Source organism: Sycon ciliatum, chromosome 8 (genome assembly GCF_964019385.1).
Source record: "Sycon ciliatum chromosome 8, ocSycCili1.1, whole genome shotgun sequence".
NCBI classification, from domain to species: Eukaryota; Metazoa; Porifera; class Calcarea; order Leucosolenida; family Sycettidae; genus Sycon; species Sycon ciliatum.
Genome location: NC_088650.1, coordinates 10,032,894 through 10,057,475, shown reverse-complemented (window position 1 = coordinate 10,057,475; position 24,582 = coordinate 10,032,894). Strand labels below are relative to the sequence as shown.

General features: G+C 45.4%; 2 protein-coding genes across 4 annotated transcripts in view; both read left to right on the top strand.

Annotated features, from left to right (window-relative positions):
• Nucleotides 1–2,222: 2,222 nt before the first annotated feature.
• LOC135823313 (uncharacterized) overlaps nucleotides 2,223–24,582 on the top strand; it is a 41,994-nt gene continuing 19,634 nt past the window's right edge. The window contains exon 1 of one of the 2 annotated variants that reach the window (XM_065336172.1): nucleotides 2,223–2,694. In XM_065336172.1, the coding sequence (XP_065192244.1) occupies nucleotides 2,238–2,694 (457 nt within the window). In that variant the 5' untranslated portion in view covers nucleotides 2,223–2,237. Of the gene's footprint in view, nucleotides 2,695–24,439; nucleotides 24,567–24,582 lie in introns of those variants that run through there. The other variant, XM_065336173.1, reaches the window with a different exon arrangement.
• LOC135822902 (uncharacterized) lies at nucleotides 15,079–21,318 on the top strand. Of its 2 annotated transcripts, none has more exons than XM_065335740.1 (4): nucleotides 15,079–15,974; nucleotides 17,977–18,422; nucleotides 19,541–19,695; nucleotides 20,746–21,318. In XM_065335740.1, exons 1-3 carry the CDS (start codon nucleotides 15,176–15,178, stop codon nucleotides 19,658–19,660), a joined length of 1,365 nt encoding a protein of 454 aa, XP_065191812.1. In that variant the 5' UTR covers nucleotides 15,079–15,175; the 3' UTR covers nucleotides 19,661–19,695; nucleotides 20,746–21,318. The 2 variants fall into 2 exon arrangements, with proteins under 2 accessions (XP_065191812.1, XP_065191813.1); XM_065335741.1 differs by having other exon boundaries at nucleotides 20,595–21,318.

Genomic DNA, 24,582 nt, shown 5'->3' with positions numbered 1-24,582 from the left:
GGCTCGTTGTTTGTACGCGTGTTTGCGTGACCACCCCTCACATACATTGAGTAAGACCCACAAAGGGTTAATAATAAATTTGGCCATTTGCGCTAAAAAAACAAAACAAGAAACAACAAGAGTCAAGGGTACCTCGATCTCGCCTTCATAATGACTTATGTAGATCTACCAGCTAGCGCTAGCGTGTTGTTATGCTAAGGTCAGAAAGGACTTAGTGGCACTCGCTGGTTTATCTCATCAGTTGAAGAATATTCCTTATCCTGGCGTCGATCGCTGAGAAGGTGCACTATTGCCGGCTACTGACGTGGATAATAGTTTGTTACATTCACAACAGTGTTGCTGTGGTAATCTGCGCAGTGCTGAACATCTCTATTCACTGTGCAACTGTATCATACCGCTATCAAAACTTACTGGGGTAAGAGAATTATGTATGTACAAAAAAGAAGATGAATGTTGAAGAAACAATAGTTGACTGCCGGGCTGAGACCGCTGAGTGCGTTAGAGTTTTCCGGATTTCAATGGGCGCTTTCCATTACACGTTTGCACAATTCTGGAACTGGGTTTTGTACTTCTCGAATGACCAGAATGTGCGAATTCCGGCCATGTAAACGAACGACCAGAATTCACAACGCATTTTATTCATGGCATATGATATCACAAACAAAATTGATCGTAAAAGAGATCACGTACACCCTCGCGCGCACGTGGACCCAGCTTCGCGTACCGGACTACCAGTCCATCCCGGTGATCGTGAAGGCTCCATGTCGGCAACAATATTGGGCTTCGATAAAGCTGAACCTGTGTGCGAAAGAACCACCCAAAATGATCTGCTCTAACAATCAGCCCCCAGCGGAAACTCAACTGCGGCAAATAGCTTTTCGGGAAGACAGAAGACAGTAGCAACTACTGTAAAAGCCATTATTCTAACGAGGCGCATATATAACGATTTCCCAAAATCGACTGGTTTACGTGTACCAAAGGTAACGATTCTCACCTATTCCCAACGCTCAATAGGACAGTATATGTATCGATTTCTGTATAACGATTTCTATTTTAACGACAGATTTCCCCTCGTTAACTCGTTAGACTTAGCACTTCGTTATATATATATGGCTTTTACAGTACATGCAGTTGTAGCCCTGCTGCCCTGCGCCCAATGTGGCAATGTAATACTGTGTTGTGTATCGGATATGCATAATCTCACCACCCTATCCGACCTTTCGGCCGACGAAGAAATCGAGAGGTTTAACAACTCCTAAAACTACATGTAGTAGAGAACAAGTACGCCGGGGTACATGTTGGTAACTCGTTTACTCATCCTTAGTTAGGCTAAATAATAATTTCCAGGGAATTTCGGTGTGGTTGACTGAAGTTTGTTTTCGAGTCAAACAACACGTGTACATGTAGTTATAAACTGACTGAAGTGATCTTTTGCATTCTACTGAAAACCCAAAAAAGCAGTTTTACAAATCACGTCCTTCGTGATTGATCTGATTGAGGCAGTAAGTGTTGGTCACTGAAATCTGGTTCATGTAAGTCAGCTAGTACTGGACACTGTGCAGCTGTAGACTTTCCAACATTGGGTTGTGCACCGCTGTATGGCCGGAAATGTATTATTCATGATCCCGGATTTCATCATGTCTAGCACTGCGGCTGTAGATATTGTGTACAGTTGCATGTATAGTCGTATCTGATCTGTTGTATATGTGTGTGTGTATGTGTGTGTATATGTGTATGTGTGTATGTGTGTGTGTGTGTGTGTGTGTGTATTTTGCCGCACTGTGTGTTATTCTCTACAGACCGGCAGTACGTAATCTTCTGACAAATTCCCAGTAATCCACACCATACACTGTACGCTATACACCCGTGTACTACTGAATATACAACATCACCAGGAGAACATGTTTGCTTCAAAGTTACCTGGCAATCTCAAGACTGTCAGTAAGTTTGTTCAGCGTGGTTATGCTGTGAGTGTACAGAGCCGGTTAGTCCAGTCAACCAGCGGATCAAGGTTATGTGTTACTAGCAAGGTGACTCAGACATCAGCACAGTCCAGGCAGTCAGTTAGGTGGAGATCAGATCAGTCTGGTCGTCAAGTCACTACGGTACGTGATGCCTATGATGCTATTGAGTCAATCTGTGATAGCATTGTGAAGTCACACACTTTTCAACCCAGCTATCTACTATCACAATGTTCTCTCATCCAACGGCATGTTACTGAACTACGCTATCCAAATATGGTTAGAGGTATCCTGCGGGCATGTGCTCTTGTCAATGAGGAGAACACTGACGTGACCACACTGGCAGTATCTGCACTGAAGCAACTAGCCAGTCTACCTACGTATGTCTGGCAAGAAAGCAAGAACCAGCACAACCTGAGATGGGCAGTGTACTGGGCCGCAAAGTGCCGATGTTCAACTGCAGGATTCACGAAGTTACTACAACAGCAGCTTGATGTCATGTGTATTGAGGAATGTAGAGATATTGATCGGCATGCTCATGCATTGTTTTTGTTGAATATACTTGATCGTCACCTGGCGCAAAACTTGACGAATCGTTATTTGACCATACACAGTACAGGTGATCCCAAGGATCGTCATACTCAAGTATTCAGACTACTTCTCTACTGTACACTGTGTGGTGTAGAGTGCAGTGCCTTGCTGAAGCTGATCAGTGTTGATCATCTGATACAGAGTAAGTCTATTCTGGAATAAGCTATTGAATAGAGACTTATGTCTGTTGGTTGTGGAATTTCTGCTTACACAGAGTTGCAATTGAAACCCATACCCCAATCCTCTCAGGGGCGTGCTCGGCTCCCCTTCCAGGGGGGGGGGGGGGGGGGGGGGGGTGCACCACTTCCAGACAACAGCATTTTTCAAAAGGTTGTACCGGTGACATCATCAGATATTTGCACATGTGACGTCATTATTACTGTTACAAAGATTGTATATCATCAAGAATGAACACAGTACAGCATGTAGAAAGGAAAAAGACATTATGGATACGAGGTAAGAGTAACTCTCCATCACTGTAACATGATACTTTATACAGTCAGAAAGTGCAATAACTAGGCACAAAACTGACAGAGTACTGAGACATTCGACGTCCTGACACCTAGCCTCAACACATCTCCGTAGCGCTAACCGACAGCCTTCCAACTTGGAAGGTTCAAGGTTATGGAAAAGACCAAAGAGGGGAACACATACATTCTTTGTTCCGTTGGGACTGTAGCTTTTGCTCGTTTTCGTTGCGCTTGCCTTCCCCCTCTTTGGTCTTTTCCATAACCTTGAACCTTCCAAGTTGGAAGGCTGTCGGTTAGCGCTACGGAGATGTGTTGAAGCTAGGTGTCAGGACGTCGAATGTCTCAGTACTCTGTCAGTTTTGTGCCTAGTTATTGCACTTTCTGACTGTATAAAGTATCATGTTACAGTGATGGAGAGTTACTCTTAACTCGTATCCATAATGTCTTTTTCCTTTCTACATTTATTTATTACTCAACATACGAGTTTTACAGTACAGCATCATATCAATTTTTTCAAAATATAGGATGAAAACTTTACAAATGTTTAAAAACCAATCAATCGACGGCACTGTGCCGGGCAGGCCGATGCAAACACACATTGCACGGATACAGCTAAGAACAATTGTCACACTAGTTGACGTATCTGGACAGGATTCGGCGAGGAGAGCGTCAAAAGAACAGCTTGAGCACCTCATCTGCGGATGTGCTCCCGCGAGGTCGGGCTTTCCGCAATACATTGGTGACTTTTCAAAACCCCGGTCGAAATATTTTGGTGGGTGCACCTGCCCCCTGTGCCCCTCGCCAAGCACGCCCTTGCCTCTATAGTTATTGTCCTTGGTGTCTCAAAGTTTAAACCAAGTGTTGTTTTTAACAAGACAAGAAACTATCTCAGTTTATGGTTTTGCTGCACAGTACTCTGCTGATGCAGGGTCACTTTCACATACATAATGATGATGATGTATGTTGTAAACTGATGATCCAACTTGGGGTTTCTAAAATCGTCATGATGGCAGGATTATAGGTATGATTATGAGTCATGCAGATGGACAGTCTGAAGCCATTCCAAACTTGTGTTAGTATTTTAGCAATCAACTACATTCTAGTGATACGGGTGAGGCATCCTGCAACTATACCGTACAATTGGAAGTTTTGAGCACACCTGCTCTATTCCTCGGCACTCCAAAATCACACTTCAGTCCACTGTATTAGTTTCGGCATTTCCTGTAAATTACTATCACCAGAATGCAGTACAATGTGCAGTGTGCAATATGCATCCTGATGATGTTTGGAAATAGGACAGATAGTATGGACTTGTATGTACTTCAAGAAGTATGTGCACCAAATTCGTAACTCACACACCAACAAAAATTCATCCAGTGTTGTTCCCCTGACTGTGTCTGTTTTATAGGAAGTAGTCTGTTGGCGTGGAAATGACAAATGGATCACTTTCAGATTTCATGGATCTTTGATTTTTTCATTTTCACAATGTCATCCAAAAATGTATCTGTTGGTCTATGTCCATACCACTGTGTGCTTCTCTCAATTCTCTCTGCCCTGACTTCTGTGCAGAATGCCATCCTGAACTTGTCCAACTTCTATATTTGCACAGCACCCTCCCTGTCACTAACAACCAGCGGCTACAGATAATGAACAGATGTTCAGTGCGGTTCCAGAAGGATGTGACAAGTCGGCAGTCAGGTCGAATGTATGACATGCTGTCATACTTCATTGGCCCAAAGTACACCACTGGCATATCTCTGGTTGATGGTGTGGAAGTTCAGGCATTCTGCATATTCAACCAAGACCATGAACCAGTCGAGACTGAAGCGTATCCAGCTGATGTATACAACGGTGTATCAGTAGATATGACTGCAGCTAGGCGTCATGGTTTCAGTGTTGTGGCATGTCGAGGTGTGAGTGACACACGGTTACTGCGTCATCCTATACGTACACCTAACGGATATAACACTCTTGAGGCATCGGTACTCAAATCTCAAGGATGTTACATTATTCCGGTGAGTTCTTGTGCTGGTGTTTTTGCCTTTGATGATGCCTGTCTTGATTCTACAGTGCAGGTTAGAAAAAGGAGCTTGCACTTAATGAGAGGTTTGAGTGGTTTGACTACATTCTGTTGCCCAAGTCTCGTAGTACGACTCAATCTTACCCTGCTGACATGTCACAAGACTGTAGGCACGGAGATGACCAATCGCATTGCACCTAGCAGGGCCTAGATGCGGCGATCAAAGCATGCTACAAGAAGTAGAACTCCATATTTAGTGGAGCGGGCTTTGATTTTCCCATCAAAGCCCGCCCAGGCGGGCTTTGATTTTACGATCAAAGCCCGCTCCACTAGAGCTTTGATCTACGGAACAAGCTCGCTTTTTTTACACGACTCGGTCTGGAGAAGGTTGAGTCGTGCTTTCAAGCGCCATCGGAAGATCAAAGTGCGTGTTCATGTCAGAAATCCAATCAAACCAGTCGTGTTCATATTCTATCAGCCAATCACAGCCCTTCGCGAAGTATTTACAAGTTCGATATGAGTTTCAAGCATGGGTGCATGTGAGAAATGTAATCAAAACACTCGTTGTCGTGTTCGATCAGCCTACATCACAGCCCTTCGCGCTTCGGGCGGCGGGCTGTGATTAGGCAATCTCACACTCGTACTCTTGCTTGATTCCATACTTCTGGAGACTGTGTTCAGTGACAGATTGACTATCGGGACTTTCATCTCCACTGGATGAGCGTACATTTTTGACGTGCTTCACTATTTCTTTCTGCATTGATAGATGGTACTCAAACATGGCGCTCGGCACTCTCAGAAAAGCAGCCACACTATCCCGGATTTGCTGATCAATTATCCGTACCACATCACCGTGTTCAAAGACCTGTTACCCGCCAAGCAGTGATGGACATACACACTGATGTCATAGTCTACAAGATGGTAAGTTACAGAGTGTTAGATGGTTTAACTTTTTTAATTTTTTTATTTTATTTTTATTTTTTACAAAATACACAACTCACCGGCAGGTACATGGGGCTAGCATGGGGTGAGATGGTGCTGGTGGTGCTTGCCATGCTCAACCGACCAGAGGTCTCGGCATCTTCACATGGCAGGCGCACCAAATTCGGGAGGGGAGCATAAGCACGAGGGGAAAAAGCACGGGAGAAAATGGAAGATTTAGAACGAAGGAGAGGATCTAACTTTGGAACACAGCAGAAAATAGCAAATAATCAAACAGATAATAGGAGTGAATGAAGAGTGTCAAATGAAGGGTGCAATAGGGTAGCAATGGAGATTGGCTACTCAGGATTGGCCCCAATTAGGCTTGGGGTGGGAGAAGCAGGGTCATAATCCTGGAGGAGGCTAGAGGCGGTCGGTTGCCCAGTCCCAGTCAGACTGCTTCAGGTGGTCATAGACCTTCTTCTTGAAGGTCTGCATCGACTTCTGGGAGGGGCGAGCACTGAGGATAGAGGCTGGGAGGCAATTCCAGGTGTCAATCATACAGTGGGGGAAGGACATTGTTCCGAGACTGAGGTGGGACAGTCTTGGTCAGCTGGAACGGATGGTGGCTCGCAATTGTGCGCACGCTGGCTCGGGTGCGGGCCCGGGCTGGAGGGGGTAGGAGGGCTGTGATCATGGCAGGGCCAGTCAGATAGTGGAGCTTGAACAGGTAGCAGAGGGCAGCAACAGAGCGTCGGATGTCCAGGCTGCCACGGTGTAGTTTTACTCTTCCAGCCTCATTGGTTGCAATGTCTATATTGCTGAACACTAATACAGTGTAGGGGATTTGACTTCTTTGATGGGAGTGAGGTACCGTAGTGACGTGCATATAAGAGCATGTGCCTATACCCGGGCATAAGCGCACCCTGACAAATAAGCGCATGGGCTTATAAGGGACCATCGCAAAAGTTCGCAGAAGCCCCCGAAACGAAGACCGTTAGTTTCGGGCCTGACCCCCCTCCCTCCCCCCCTCAAACGAAACGACAGTCACAATATGGGCTTCATTATTTCACTTGGATGCTCACACATAATAATTATCATAATATACTACCCAAGCATTGTTGTATCAGTGTGTAACAATGTACAGCACTTTATAAATGCAACGATGATATCACCTTGCAGTGGGTGATCTAAGAACGAGAACAGCTAAAGCTATGCAGTTGTATCCTTTGAGCATTACGCGACACGCGCAGTTGCATGAATGGACTACGCGTCCTGACAAGCGATCTACGCCGGCTGTGATGGCATGCTAATCTATATCAGCTCCTACATGTCGTCAATACTTTTTTGAATTGAAGCCCGGTTTGCGATTTTCGACACCGACTCCCTCCCCCCCCCCCCCCCCAAACGTATGCTCTTCGTTTCAGGGGCTTCTGCGAACTTTTGCGATGGTTCCTAAGTGAATCTAAATGCAGTCCATCCCGCGACAAACAGACACCACAAAAATACCATATTCACATAGTTCAATGTGCATTGCGGTATTGCACTATGTGCATAATTATGCAAGGTACCGGTACACCAGCAACTCAAGCGCATGTGCCTATGTGTGAGACAAAATGACCCGCCAAAATAGCAAATAACGCAAAAACTCACTCATAAGCGCATGGGTCTTTATGTGCGTCACTACGGTATGCGAGTTGTTGGGGCGCATTCTCTCGATCTAACCGAACTAGAAAAACACATCAGCAAGGAGTCGATCTGGCTATATCTTGGTGGTGAATTAGCTATGCTGAAGAATACAACGCAGGGCATAGATTAACGGCCGGACATCGGACATTTTCCGGCCATTTTCGGCCACTGACCGGACGCTTTCAATTTCACCGGACATAGTGTCCGGTCAAAAAGGAAAAAAAGAGCAGCGACCTTTCGACCTTTTTATGCAGAGTTGGGCTTTCTTCGGAGCTTCGTGCCAAATGCGACTTGCATATCGTACAACTAACACGTCTACACCGTAGCCTCAGGCGTAGACTTCACCAGATTTACTTGATCCGCCTGTAGCAACGCGGTTGCTACAGTCAATTCACACTTTCGACAGCAGAATGTTCGAAGTGTTCCGTGTGCATCAAGTTTGTAGACAGAGTCCGCAGTTGTAAAAACTTCAGCGAGGCTTTCATAACCGGATCCAAGAACCTGAGAATATCAGCGTTCAAGGATCATGCTGGAACGGAGATGCATAAACGAGCAATGAATCTTTTCCGTAGGCAAGAGTGTCCTGCTCGAAATGCCCTCGAATTCGCTCCAATTGCGAAGGCACTGTGCAAGATGGACGATGGTGCTGCCGCTATTGCACGACGCAAATTCGAACTGACTTACCTTCTCTGCAAGGAGCATATCGCGTTCGCAAAATTCTTGACTGCAACGCTTTCTTGTGCATACATTTGTCGTCAGTAAAAAAAAAAGTTCAGTTTCTAATACAAATAAATTGGCGAATTGTACATAGTAATGTGTGAGATACGTCCACATAATGAGTCATTGTGAATATACTTCAGTACTACTAAAAAAAGAGAATAAACACCCTGAAAATGTGTTGTGGAAAATGTCCGGTCATGTCCGGACAGATTTCAAAACGGAAGGACATTTGTCCGAGCTAAATGAAATCCTTAAGCTATGCCCTGCAACGGGTAGTGAGACTGGTTAGATGGCCTGTGGAAGACTATAATCCAGGAATTCCAGTGTCATGGGTTTAAGATTTTGCGTACTACGCTCTACCCATTCCGGGCATTTGAGCATTAAGGCGCACTGCCTCTGTGTCATTGGTTGAAGATTACGATCATTGTTAACCTAGAAGTAGTGAACTTCTTCGTTATCACACAAGCAAACCTGTAAACGGTCAATACAAATCATACCGAAACCGGGCGCCACAACACTATTGTTGTCGGGAAATGGTAATACAGTGCAGTGGCGCAACCTGCACAGTCTGAGCGCGGTCCGCTAGCAGGGGAGAACCCTGTGCGCAGGGTAACGCCAAACGGGACCTGAAAAAGGTGACAAGGACAACACTATACCTGAATACCCAGTCTAACCATCCGCCGGTGATAATACAAGATCTCCTCAAGTCTATCAGTAGAAGAATATCCGATATCTTGGCTGACCATGATGTGTTCCAGGAGGCTGTACCACCATAAAGGAGTGTGCTGATTAGCAGTGGGTATTGTGAACCCCTAGAGTTGTGTAGTGGACTATCTATTGAGAATATTGACAATTTCCTTTCTTATAGGTTCCTCGTGACTTGTCTGGGGGCACAGTAGAAACTGTGATTGGTTCAGCCATGTTTGTTTGGTATTGCGACTAGTCACAGGGCATTAGTTTTTTTGTTGACGATATGACTGGTTACAGGACCAGTGACTGTTCACAGTGCCTGTACTACTCACAGGGCCTGGACTGGTCACAGGGCCTGGACTGGTCACAGGGCCTGGACTAGTCACAGGGCCTGGACTACTCACAGGGTCTGGACTGGTCACATGGCCTGGACTGGCCACAGGGCCTGGAATGGTCACAGGGCCTGGAATGTTCATAGGGCATGGACTGTTCACAGGGTCTAGACTAGTCACAGGCCTGGACTGGTCACAGGTCCTGGACTGGTCACGGAGTCCTACACAGAAAGTAGAACTAGATATGGAGAAGTGCACCATATAGCTTACGTAATCTTTGCCGTCTAGATTTTCTTTAAAACTGATATCACACTGACAGGTCTGATTGATACAGAGTAAGAGTATAGAAGTGAATCATCCATGACCAATCAAAAACGTATATAAACGGAGAATTCTACTGTCCAGAACCCATCTACAGAGTCGCACATTCTGCTTTATGTACTCTTGCGATCGTAACAGTATGGAACTGAGATACATGAACAAGTAGCCAGCCAGGTCGGGAAAGAAACTGGACAACCACCATGGAGAGTGGAGTGCGCTGTGTAATACTTTCCCGATCACAAAAATTGTATTTGCTGTTTGTGTGATTCTTCTGTGTTCTCTCAGATATCTCTGAACAGCAGTATACTCTGCCGAGTTGTGCCGTGAGGAAGTGTGTGATATCATGTGAGGCTGGAGTATGAGGTCCGATTTGTGATTACTAAGAAAGTTGTGGACATCTCTTTTTGTCTTATGATTGAACTTTTCATTTCTTCGATTCTTTCCCACTTTCTCTCCTGAGCTGAACACTGAGGAAGTTGGTGCTGCGTCTTGTTTCATTCTACTCCATTGGCTGAGTAACTGAGTAACTCAGTGGCTGAGTAACTGGGTAACTGAGCACATCGGATGTGAGAGGGTAGTGCTGCTAGTGCTAGTGTAGTATGCATATTGATTGTGTTTTTGAAATCAAGGCATTGTTGAGTTTGTGCGTGAGTGTTTGAGTGTCTGTGCATTCAATTCCCATATTTTTTCTTTGTGCGTGCTTGTACAATCATGTACCTTGATACTTAAAAGTATTATTATTGTGAATCCTCCACATGTGTGTTTTCAGCTTCCATTGTCCATATTACACCTGGTGCATGTATATCTGGAGTAGCCAGGATCCTGATTTTTGACTGAGCCACATGTTTGAAAGGTAGTAGCGTCTGCCATGATCTGTGTGTGTGTTTGGGGGGGGGGGGTGTTTTTCTGTAAGGCGGCACGGCACGACCATGTGAGATCGGATTGTGTCCAACCACGTGTGTTGTAGCCCGGTGACGTGCCTTGTTCGCATGAGGATATAGAACTAACATAGACCGATCCTAGCAATGGTCCTGACCAGGCTCTCTTGCTTCGCATCAACAAGTCACTACAATCTACATGTGCATGTCATGTAGTGTACGGATGTCCAGGATATCACTGCTGCTCGGTTCTGAATAATTTTTCTTTCTTTGATCTCGTATTGAATAATAAGTGGATCTGCGGGGGGGGGGTCTATCCGGATGAAATCATGTTTAGCGTGATATATCCGGAGTGCGGCTTGTGTTATCTGTTTGGGGTACTGGTACTGCGACAGACAGTGGTAGCGCCAACTGAGCAGTCAGAGAAATTCATGCATGCACCGAGTGTTGTAGTACGCGCGCTACACAACACTCTACAGACCTGTACAGTCTACCAGTCTGTCCCTCCAGGAAATCGCGATTCCACGGATGCAGCAAATTTCGCGATTTTGGCCCAAACCCGCGATTTTCAGCAAAATCCGCGATTTCCCGCGTTTTTTGTTGTTTTCTGCACTACATCTCACATTGTTATGCACTTTTCACGCAGTTATTTCCATGATCCTGTAGGTTAGTTGCACAGTACGACTCCCGAGTAGATATACGATGCATCAAATTTCGTGATTTGGCCCAAATCCGCAATTTTCTGCAAATAATTCCGCGAATTCCTGGCAAGTTCGGCATCATTCCGCACATTTCGTCGCATTTTTTGTTACTTTCTGGCGCAATTATTTCTTGCGCAAGTTTTCGGGAGTTTTTTCCGCAAATTCCCGCAGGGACAGACCAGTGGTCTACAAACCGTGTCCAGGGCAGCAGCTAGGTACTACTACTAGGTGTCAATGAGGTTTGACACGTGAGTGATGACGCGTGTGTTATCAAAAGCCTTTTTGCAAATTTTGGCCATTTGCGCTAAAAAAAAACAACGAAAAAAAAAGCACAAGAAACAACAAGAGCACCTCGATCTCGGCTTCATAATGTAGATGTACCAGCTAGCGCTAGCGTGTTGTTATGCTAAGGACAGAAAGGACTTAGTGGCACTCGCTGGTTTATATCATCAGTTGAAGAATATTCCTTATCCTGGCGTCGATCGCTGAGAAGGTGCACTATTGGCTACTGACGTGGATAATAGTTTGTTACATTCACAACAGTGTTGCTGTGGTAATCTGCGCAGTGCTGAACATCTCTGCTGTTCACTGTGCAACTGTATCATACAGCTATTCTAACTTACTGGGGTAAGAGAATTATACAATCATGTACAAATAGAAATGCGGTGATGCATGCGTGAACCACTTTGCATGCAGTGAACTGCGCCGACACCCACGGTCAACTGGGTGCACACTACTCGGAGTGAGGGTACCGTGGATGCAGCTAACGAGGTTAGCCCCCTTGTCGGGCATTGGTTGTGAGACTTACCACCTCACCCTCGCCGTTAGGCGCTGCATCTGCCACCCTGGTATCACAGGCATGGTGGTGGCCTGGCACCTGCGAAACTTCCTAAGCTGGTTGTGTTTCTCAACGCAATTGTATAGCCGGTGGTAACGCAGACGTGCAAACTTTACTTTACTTTACAAATAGAAAATGAATGTTGAAGAAACGATAGTTGACTGCCGGGCTGAGACCGCTGAGTGCGTTCGAGTTTTCCGGATTTCAATGGGCGCTTTCGATTACACGTTTACACAATTCTGGAACTGGGTTTTGTACTTCTCGAATGACCAAAATGTGCGAATTCCGGCCATGTAAACGAACGACTGGAATTCACAACGCATTTTATTCATGGCATATCACAAACAAAATTGATCATAAAAAGAGATCACCTACACCCTCGCGCGCACTACCGGTCCATCCCGGTGATCGTGAAGGCTCCATGTCGGCAACAATATTGGGCTTCGATAAAGCTGAACGCGTGTGCGAAAGGACCACCCAAAATGATCTGCTCTAACAACACCTCCCAGCGGAAACTCAACTGGGGCAAATAGCTTTTCGGGAAGACATAAGACAGTAGCAACTACATGCAGTTGTAGACCTGCTTTCGCGCCACACCGACCAGGGAGGCTCTTCCTTGACCTGAGTCATGCATGACCAGACCGGTAACACACCGAGCGTGCAATTCTGGTGCCAGAATTAGAGAAATTCCACCTTCTCTTCAGAATTGACGGAATTGGATAAATTCAATTCTAACGACGGAATATGTGTATTGTTTGCAGGCAACCTGCCTACACTCAAGAGAGCACTGCATTTCACACAAATCCATTGGTATCGTTACAACGTTTCGGTCTTTATGACCATCATCAGGAATGAAGTGGACATGGAAAGAACAGCAGTATAAAAGAAGGAGGCAAGCAAGCAAAGCGCGGTACATAGCGACAGCGCGCGTAGAGAAGTGCAAAGCACGTCATGGCGGGTGTGCATTACTACATATACATGACAACACAAGCACAAACGGCGAGGAAAGTAGATACTGCGCTACAGCAGTGATAACAGCCCAGTTCCAGTCTCACACCACCAGTGAAGTGTCTAGAGCCCCGCGCCACTCGCAGTAAGGTGGTGTTATAGCAGATCCCAGCCACTGTTATTGTTAATTTCCGGGGATCGCTCCCTGATATTGATGGCCTCCCGGATCCTCCTCCTGGGGCGGTCACGCTCCGAACCGAGAACCCGGATACCTGAGAAAGCCGTTGCTCCCAATGGCAATGGGTCAGATGCATGCTTGGCCGCGAAATGCTCACCCAGCGCGGTGCCGCTCACTGTGTTGCGTGCGTCGTCGTTGTGTTCTTTTGTCCTGGTAGCGAGGCTGCGGTACGTCTCTCCGACATATTTATCACCACATTTGCACTCGAGGTGGTATACAACATTTCGCTCCGTGCATGCCCCTGAACCGGACATGCAGGCGACACAAGCAGCTTTGGGCCGCCCCGTTTACGGGGCCTGGACGGGTCTACATACCTGCGGCATGGTGGTTTGCGGAGGGCAGATGTGCAAATCATAGAACTTAGACGGCGGTTCCTGTAAATCAGCTGGGCATTTATCTTGTACTTCCGGAGTAATTTATGAATTTTGTTGTGGATATACTCGGTGTGAAACGGTAGGTTGAGGGTGACACGGTATTCATTCTGCACTCTGACACGTCGGGGGCGCATAGCTCGTTCACGTGCCGAAACTATAACTGACTCTGGGAAGTTGTTGAATTTTAGGATGTTGGTTACTTTTTCTTCACTTCTTTTTAGGGTGTCGGCATCGGAGGATAGGCGGACGGCACGCAGGAACTCAGAGGAAGCAATTGCTTTCTTTTGCTGGTTGGGAACTGACGAGTTGTAGTCTGATACCAGTCCGCTGTGACATGGCTTGCGGTATAGTTCATAGGATATAGATCCATCTGGTGAGACATGGACGGTCGTGTCCATGAAATTGATTGAGCCAGTCAACTCCGTGGATTGGTGAGTGAATTTAATATTAGGATCGGCATTATTGAAGTGATCTAGGAAACTCTGCAGAAGTTCCGGACCGAGGTTCCACACAATGAAAACATCATCGATGTAGCGCTTGTACAGAACTGGGCTGGCAGGTGCACTACTCAAGAGCGAACTCTCTAGGTCATGCATGTACAGGATGGCAAAGGGGGGGCGCGAGGTTATTGCCCATAGCCACACCATCCTTCTGGTGGTACACCTGCGCTCCAAACCGGAAGTAGTTGGAGCTCAGCACATGTGCGAGGAGCTCCTTGACCTGCCCAATTCGGAAACCGAACAGATCGATGCTGCCCTCGTGTTGTCGGAGGACTCTCATGACTGCTGCAATGCCATCGTTAATCGGGATGCTAGGGTAAAGGGCCACCACATCCATAGTCACAATGATGGTGCCGGGCAGGGCCTTGAGGTTGGGAAACGCGCTCCGCATACACTGGAGTGCTTCAACAGTGTTCTCCAGGTGTGCTGGCACGAACTGGAGACATTGATTGAGGATGCGTTCGAGGACTATGGAGATGTTTGTAACTGGGCTGCCGCAGGCCGCAACGACTGGTCTGAGAGGAATATTGGACTTGTGGTCACTCCGGAAGTACAAGACACTGTGCAGCCATAGACTTTCCAAAATTGGGTTGTGCACCGCTGTATGGAAATGTATTATTCACGATCCTGGATTTCATCCAGCATCCTGGATTTCATCATGTCTAGCACTGCGGCTGTAGATATTGCGTACAGTTGCATGTAGTATCTGATCTGTTGTATGTTGTGTGTGTGTGTGTGTGTGTGTGTGTGTATGTGGTGTGTGTGTTTGTGTGTGTGTGTGTGTGTGTGTGTGTGTGTATGTGGTGTGTGTGTGTGTGTGTGTGTGTGTGTGTGTGTGTGTGTGTGTGTGTGTATTTTGCACTGTGTGTTATTCTCTACAGACCGTCAGTACGTAATCTTCTGACAAATTCTCAGTAATCCACACCATACACTGTACGCTATACACCCGTGTACTACTGAATATACAACATCACCAGGAGAACATGTTTGCTTCAAAGTTACATGGCAATCTCAAGACTGTCAGTAAGTTTGTTCAGTGTGGTTATGCTGTGAGTGTACAGAGCCGGTTAGTCCAGTCAACCAGCGGATCAAGGTCATGTGTTACTAGTAAGGTGACTCAGACATCAGCACAGTCCAGGCAGTCAGTTAGGTGGAGATCAGATCAGTCTGGTCGTCAAGCCACTACGGTACGTGATGCCTATGATGCCATTGATTCAATCTTTGATAGCATTGTGAAGTCACGCACTTTTCAACCCAGCTATCTACTGTCACAATGTTTTCTCATTCAACGACATGTTACTGAACTACGCTATCCAAGCAAGGTTAGGGTTACCCTTCGGGCATGCGCTCTTGTCAATGAGGAGAACACTGATGTGACAAAGCTTACAGAGTCTTTACTTAATCAGCTAGCCAGCCTACCTCCTGAAATCTGGCAAGAAGGCAAGAACCAACACAACCTGAGATGGGCAGTGTACTGGGCCGCAGAGTGCCGATGTTCAACTCCAGGATTCACGAAGTTACTACAGCAGCAGCTTGATGTCATGTGCATTGAGGAATGTAGAGATGTTGATCATTGTGCGCATGCATTGGTTATGTTGAATATGCCTGATCGTCACCTGGGCCAACACTTGATGAATCGCTACCTTACCATCCAAAGTACAGGTGATCCAAAGTATCGTCATACTGAAGTACTCTCACTACTTCTCTACTGTACACTGTGTGGTGTAGAGTGCAGTGCCTTGCTGGAGCTGATCAGTGTTGATCAACTTATACAGAGTACCGGTAAGTCTATTCCAGAATAAGACATATTGAATAGAGACTTGTGGTCTGCTGGCGGTGGTACGAGTATTTCTTTGCAGCACGGACGTTCAATGCACATCCACACCAATATCCTGTATGTTGTCTTTATGTGGATAATAAATCACTGTGTATTTTTTTCACGCAATCTGAACATTCCAGATTGCCTGCGTAATCTGCAGATTGCGCACGCATCCTGGCGTGACACGGAAATATTTGTGGCGCCAGACCAGGTAAATCCTCGTCCCTGACCTTCCAGGATACTTCTGGGAATACGCCCAAGTACGCGTGGTGCAAAATTCACGTGTGTGGTTCATGTAATCTGTGGGTTTTGCTGCGAACCTGAAGAGCACAACAAATTCATGTGGGGCGCAATCTGTGGACTTTGTTGAAAACATGAAGAGCACAGCAAATCCGTGTGGGGCGCTATCTGTGAATTTCGTTGAAAAACATGAACAGCACAGAGAATCCATGTGGGGTGCAGTCTGTGGGCACAGTCTGTGCCTTTTGTCACAGTGTGTACTGCTAAGGAAGGTATGCTTTCACATACATAATGAATGGTGTTGGATGTTAGAGTGTACGTTGAATGATTCAAACTTGAATTTCCAATGAAGTTGTCATGGCAGGAGCTTAGGTTTGATATTGAATCGTACAAAAAGAATAGAATGGGATACAGAGCTTGGGTTGGCTGTGACTCAGAGTTTCACGCCTGTGGCGATCATCAGACAGCAATGATTACAAAAACTCAATGAATATTCTTGATATAGTGTGGTAAGGTGCTAGTGGAATCAGAGAATTTAAGGGCAAATAAGGTGAAGCAGTGATTCTATGCATGTACTTGCAAGATCAGCGCCAGATATCAGGTGTAATCCTGGTTTATGTAACTGGAGCCGGTGTGAAGTTAGATAGGTAGAATTTGTATTGAATCATATACAGTGAAACCTGTCTAAGGCGACCCCTCAGGGGGAGAGAAAAAGTAGTCACCATGCCGGGCCAGGTGGTCTTCTTATCCAGGTTCAGTGGGTCACGTGACCATATCCACATGTGATACCTCATTTTGATCAGTGTATCACAGTGCACACGCCTGTGCTACTCTAGCACTACTCATGTGCCTGGGGTCCTCAGACCTGTCAAGTGTCGTGCATGCACCATGTACGTCTACACTTCCTGCCTGCACTGATGTGTAGATCTACCATGCATGGTGCACTATGCAATGCGTACGTTTACATGTACTAGCACTGTGCAACGCGGTCGCGGGTGGGTGGTCGTTGGTCGCGTTGAGCGAGTGGTCGCCTTATCCGAGCTGTTTTGAATGTGAATACGTCCGTGACAAGGATAGGTTGTCGCCATGGTCGAGTGGTCGCCATTACAGGTTTTACTGTATGACATCAGTACGGTCGTTCAGTTTTGTGCAATGTTATCGCATGAGCTGATTGTCAAGTAACTGGTGGTGTTAGTGGACAATATAGCATAACTTGTAGTTCCTTGGTCCTTTTCTTTACTATAAATATAACCAAGAGTGTATAATTTTAAGTCTCGAGTACTCGCATTGAAGGACATGTCCATGTATCCGGAACATTTGTTTCCTGGCAAATTTTTTTGTGCCTAAGAGCATGTCCCTGCTTGCGCGTGAATACGATATCTACTTATGCACTGGATTGAAGAATGCGACCGATTAAAATATACTCACGACAACTTGAGTAACATACTCGTGCAAAGCCATGTATGTTTGTAAACAGGACAGACATTATGTACTTACGTATGTATACAGTATTATTAAGTCACACACCGACGATGACTCATGTAGTGTTCTGACTTTTAAGTGTGAGGCGTAACACAAGTTGAGTTGGTGTGAATATGACCAATGATCACATCCAAATGTCAATTACCGCTTGAAATTTTCATTTTCACATTCTGATATATTGCTGGTCTGTGTCCATACCACTGTGTGTTCCTCTCAATTCTGTCTGTCCTGACTTCTGTGCAGAATGCGATTCTCGCCATGTCCAACTGCTATTTTTGCACAACACCCTTCCTGGTACTAACGACCAGCGGCTACAGATATTGGAAACATGTTTGGTGCGGTTCCGAAAGGCTGTGGCAAGTCGGTATTCAGGTCGAATGCATGATATGCTGTCATACTTCATTGGCTCAAAGTACACCACTGGCATTTCTCTGGTTGATGGTTTGCAAGTTCAAGCATTCTGCATATTCAACCGAGACTATGAACCAGTGGAGACTGACGCGTATCCAGCTGATGTATACAACGGTGTATCAGTAGATATGACAGCAGCCAGACGTCATGGTTTCAGTGTTGTGGCATGTAAGGGTGTGAGCGATATACGACTACTACGTCATCCGGCTTGTGCACCTAACGTATATACCACTCTTGAGGCATCGGCACTCAAATCTCAAGGATGCTATATTATTCCGGTGAGTTCCAGTGCTAGTGATTTGATTTTGATGATGTCCGTCTTGATTCTTTAGTGACAGTGGGAAGAAAAGAGCTTGTGTGTCACGGCCGCATTGCGAGTTTGTGACCTGGCTTAGATCAGTCTAGTGGCTACCCAGACTCCCAGGTAGACGACCAATATAGTCACCATCCAAGTTAGCTAGCTCACACAGAACGACAGGTTTCTAATTCCACCTGAACCGTGTTCATTGAACTATTGCTATGCTAGATCGAAATATCAGCGTGAAGAGTCAAAGATCCAGACAGAGCAGGGCAGAGTCGGAGTGACTCTCCCAGGATCGAGAGTGAATCGAGGGAGTAGTGAGCTCCCCAAGAGTCGAGGATGAATGTCAGCAAAACCGCTCCTTATATATGCTACATTATGTGATCAAAACTATACAGCGGCAAGAATGTGTAAGGATTATTTCTATACTTCAAACAGTGGTGCAATCAGCCAAACCGGAATGTAGGGCAATGATCAATACGGGGAGCCCGCTCACCCAAATGTGAATATTAATCATCTCCATATGCTGGCATTACCTTGGTCCACGATCCAGTGGTTGGGATGCATTGCAGCTGGCGGGAAGCATGGCTGTGTCATTCTTGTGGCTTCACCCAAGGCGGGCTCTTCCCCCAAACATAGCAGCAGACGGCAGAGCCACTTTCCCACGAAAAGGGTACGGAGTCCACAGTACGCGAAGCACTGCAGACCCTTTACATTGTACGATGCGAGAAGAGACGCTACTCTTGCTCAACTAACAAGGGTATCAGCTCCCTTGCAGGACGAGACGTGGTCCCCTCAAGCTCAACAGTGTAGTGAGTACAACCCTGACAGCTTTCTAGAATATTTCGGAGTCCAGCTTTTGGCTTGTTGAACTCAATGTATGGTCGCTTTCACGACGAGTCTAATCCTGGTCATCACATGTACACGATGAGAGTTTGGAGTGTTTTTACTGCCTCCTGTTGCGCTAGTCTCGTAGTACGACTTAGTCTGACCCTTCTGAAGATGATATTCAGTGACGGATTGACTATAGAGACATTTATCCCCTTTATGAGCTACACTTTTGAATTACACCACTATTTCTTGCTCTCTTGAAAGGTTGTACTCGAACATGGCGCTCGGCACTCGCAGAGAAGCAGACACTTTATCCCGGATTTGCTGATCAATTATCCGCATCACATTGGCGTGTTTAAAGACCTGTTGCCAGCCAAGCAGTGATGAATATACACACTGATGTCATACTTAACACTATGGTAAGTTTACAGAATGTTAGATGATGTATTTGTCTAGTTTTGTTCTTGCAGCTTCGTTGGCTGCAATGTCTAGTTTGAAAAGAGAAATAAAACTAATTGCAGAAGTATAACATAAGTACATGACACAAACAGGGCAGGCGGGGCAGCTCGAAGTAGCCGTGAACGCCGTTGTCTGATGTTTGCTGAACTGTGTTAAACTTGTCCAGCTTCACAGCCCTTCGCCTCTAGTGTTTGTCTACATAACAGGACATGTCTATGGTAATGGAGTCTGTAATGAACAGCATGCTAGATTCTCTCTTCGGATGGATTTCTTGTACTTGGTAATGGACCACACTCGAAACCGTGACTGGTTGTTGGTTTTTGTGGCTGGATGAATTGCATATTAGACTGTATGACTGGTTGCAAGACCTGTAACTGTTCACAGGGGCCGGACTGTTCACCGACGACCACATATACGTACTTGACTTTGCAACTATGTGAATGGGCTGAAGTGTTATTTTGTCGTGAACTAAATTTTTGACATCACGTTTCATGCACAAGTAAATGTACTTGCAAGTACATGTACGTTGAAAAAACTGCTCTCGCAGGTCTTATTGATGCAGGGCAAGATTAGAAAAGAGGGTCACGGCTTCCATGACTAATCAAAATAAATGTAACCGAAGAATTCTGCTGGCCCCAAAGGTTCCAAACCCATCTCCAGAGTTGCACACTCCACTGCATCATGTACTCTTGCTGACGTTACAGTCAGTATTAACACAGAGATACACGTACATGTGGCTAGCCGACACGTCAAGAAAGAAACTTGATAACCACCATAGAGAGTGGAGTGCGCTGTGTAATACTTCCTGATCTTAAATAATTGTAATTGCTGTTTGCGTGGGTCTTCTGTGTTCTCTCAGGTACCTCTGAACAGCAGAATACTATGCCGAATACTATGCCGAATTGTGCAGGAAGTGTGTGATAATATCATGGGAGACTGGAATATGGTGTCCATCTTGTGATTTTTTAAAGTTATTTTTTCTCCGATTCCTTTCTTTTGCTGCTGACCAGAACACTGAGGAAGTTGGTGCTGCGTCTTGTTTCATTCCACTCTATTGGCTCAGTAACCGAGTAACTGAGTAACTGAGTAACTGAGTACATTGGATGTGAGAGGGTAATGCTGCTAGTGCTAGTGCAGTATGCATGTTGATTGTGTTTTTGAAATCAAGGCATTGTCGAATTTTGTGTATGTGTGGTACATGGTGTATGTGTGTATGTATGTGTGTGTGATTACTTTACTTCCCATTTCTTTTTTTCTGTTCTGAGTGCGTACATATTGTACGTTGATATTGTGAATCCTCCACATGTGTATTTAGCTTCCATTGTGCGTGAGTGTGTGTGCTTGTACATCTACATGTATATCCCATGAAGTTCGTTTTTCTTTGTGTGGGCATATACGTTGATATTGTGAATCCTCCACATTTGTGTTGTTCCTTCCATTGTCCATACAACATGTAGTACATGTAGCGTCTGGAGTAGCCAGGATCCTGATTCTTGACTGAGCTATGCAAAACACGTTAAAAAGGTGGTAGCGTCTGCCGTGATCTGTGTGTGTATGTGTGTATGTATGTATGTATGTGTGTGTGTGTGGTGCGTGTGGGGGTGGTGTGTGTGTGGGGGTGTTTGTGTGTGTGTGTGTATGTGTTCCGTCAGGCCGGCACGTCATGTGTCGGTGACAGGAGGACAAAGACTAAAAGAGCTGGCATTGCACCAGGCGTGGGTCGATTCACCCGTGAAACGTGACTAAGTACCAGCACATGCACAGCTAGCTCAGCACATTTATGATGAATTTTGATGTTGATGAAATACACCATGTAGCCGGTGAAAGAAACAAACATGTGGCGAGAGTTCTGTGCTGAGCTCTCTTGTTTGTCTGTTTTTTTTTTATGTGAAAAAGAGAAGAAACACATGAGAACATTTATTACTGGCTCAGTATCCGAGTTTATATTTTATGTGTATGCTGATGTGTGACGGTGTGGGTGTTTTCTGTAAGGCGGCACAAGCCATGTGAGATCGGATTGTGACTGATCACATATGGGATGCAGCCTGGTGACGTGGCTTGTTCGTTTGAGGATATAGAACTAACATACATGTATGATGTAGACCGATCCTAGCGATGGTCCTGACCTGGCTCTTTTGTTAATCATCAACAAATCACTACAAATTCTACAATAGTCATGTAGCGTACGGATGTCCAAGATATCACTGCTGCTCGGTCTGAATAATTTTTCTTTCTTTGATCTCAGAGTCGTATTGAAAAATAAGTAGATCTACCCGGGGGGGGGGGGGGGGCTATCCGGATGAATACCCGGAGTGCGGCTTGTGTTTGTGTAGCGGCAACTCAGCAGTCAGAGAAAACCATGCATGCACCAACTGTTATGACAAATTGTACTGTATGTACAGACCGTGTCCGTGATGTTTGACACGTGAGTGATGACGCATGTGTTATCCAAAAGCCTTTTTGCAAATAATTTTGGCCATTTGCGGCATTTGCGGCTTTTTGCGCTAAAAAAAAACGGCGACAAAAAAAGAAACAACAAGAGCGCCTTCTATTAAAGAAAAACATAAAAAACTTCAATGCCACTCAAGTTTTGTTGTTTCATCTTCTCTAATCCACTGCTTCTTCATTAACAATATGCTTGGTGTTCAGAATTACCTTTCCTGCAATGACAGAATTTGAAAGTCTGTAACTGAATTTGAAAATTAATTTTCATTTGGTATCCTACAGACTGTGTTTACTCCTTGGGTGGAGTTTCAAGACATTCTGGTGAAGTTCTTCGGTTGCTATGTGTAGCTAGGGCTGGTCCAAAGATGCCTTTGGTGCCATGCGATGTATGCACTTTCATGATGAATTTGCCGCGACTTCAAATCACCATAACTCTGTTGTTTTTCAAGATATCCACTCCAAATTTCGGCTGCTACTTTGTTTTACCCCATACGTTCCAAAAATCCGATTAGAAACGGCCAGCTACCAACATGGAAAAATCATGGGAACTCCCCACTATTAGACAATAGTCTAGTACTTAGTACTAATACTTGTAATAGTAGTACTACATGACTGACAGTCTGTACGCTGTACCTCGATCTCGCCTTCATAATGACTTACATCAAGAGTACGTACTCTTGCTTACATGTATGTAGATCTACTGACTGTTGTGGACATGGAAATCCGGTCGCTAGCGGCCCCAGGGCGCTGGCCATGCAGCCGCGGATAAGCGGTACTCGTACGTACATACATTAATGCGTTGCAACACGCTGGATCCACATCAATGCAACAATACATGTGCATGACTTGTGGAAGTACACGCAGCGTTCTAGTTCTGTACGCGCTGAGGGCCCGGCGCCGACCCCGGTCAATCGACTGGATTTTCAGGTCCGCTGCAGTAGATCTACCACTACTACAGACTAGCATAGTACAGTACTAGACTACCAGCGCTGCAACTCGCGAGTAGCGTGTTGTTATGCACTTGAGTGATGACGCGTGTGTTATCAAAAGCCTTTTTGCAAATTATTTTGGCCATTTGCGCTAAAAAACAAGGACAAAAAAACAAAACAAGAAACAACAAGAGCACCTCGATCTCGCCTTTATAATGAGATCTACCAGCTAGCGCTAGCGTGTTGTTATGCTAAGGTCAGAAAGGACTTGGTGAAGTTGGTGGCACTCGCTGGTTTATATCATCAGTTGAAGAATATTCCTTATCCTGGCGTCGATCGCTGAGAAGGTGCACTATTGGCTACTGACGTGGATAATAGTTTGTTACATTCACAACAGTGTTGCTGTGGTAATCTGCGCAGTGCTGAACATCTCTATTCACTGTGCAACTGTATCATACCGCTATCAAAACTTACTGGGGTAAGAGAATTATGTATGTACAAAAAAGAAGATGAATGTTGAAGAAACAATAGTTGACTGGCGGGCTGGGTGCGTTCCAGCAATTGTTTTCCGGATTTCAGCATGCAATGTGGCAGTGTGTTGTGTATCGGACATGCATAATCTTACCACCCTATCTGACTTTTCGGCCGAGGAAAAAATCGAGAAGTAGTTTGACAATTCCTAAAACTAGTAGAGAACGAGTACGTGTACATGTTGGTGACTCGTTTCCCCATCCTTAGTTCGGCCAAATTGGCAGGGAATTTCGATGTGGTTGACTGAAGTTTGTTTTCAAGTCAAACAACACGTGTACATGTAGTTATAAACTAATTGAAGTGATTTTTGCATTCAAGTTAATGAAAAAAACCCAAAAGCAGTTTTACGAATCATGTCCTTCGTGACTGATCTGGTTGAGGCAGTAAGTGTTGGTGACTGAAATCTGGTCCATGTAAGTCAGCTAGTACTGGACACTGTGCAGCCGTAGACCTTCCTACATTGGGTTGTGCACTGCTGTATGGAAATGTATTATTCATGATCCCGGATCATTCATCTAGCACTGCTCAGTAGATAGTGTGCACAGTTGCATGTAGTATATGATCTGTTGTATGTGTGTGTGTGTGTGTGTGTGTGTGTGTATGTGTGTGTGTGTGTGTGTGTGTGTGTGTGTGTATGTGTGTGTGTGTGTGTGTGTGTGTGTGTGTGTGTGTGTGTGTGTGTGTGTGTGGTGTATGTTGTGTGTGTGTGTGTGTGTGTGTGTGTGTGTGTGTGTATGTGGTGTGTGTGTGTGTATTTTGCCGCACTGTGTGTTATTCTCTACAGACCGTCAGTACGTAATCTTCTGAGAAATTCCCAGTAATCCACACCATACACTGTACGCTATACACCCGTGTACTACTGAATATACAACATCACCAGGAGAACATGTTTGCTTCAAAGTTACATGGCAATCTCAAGACTGTCAGTAAGTTTGTTCAGCG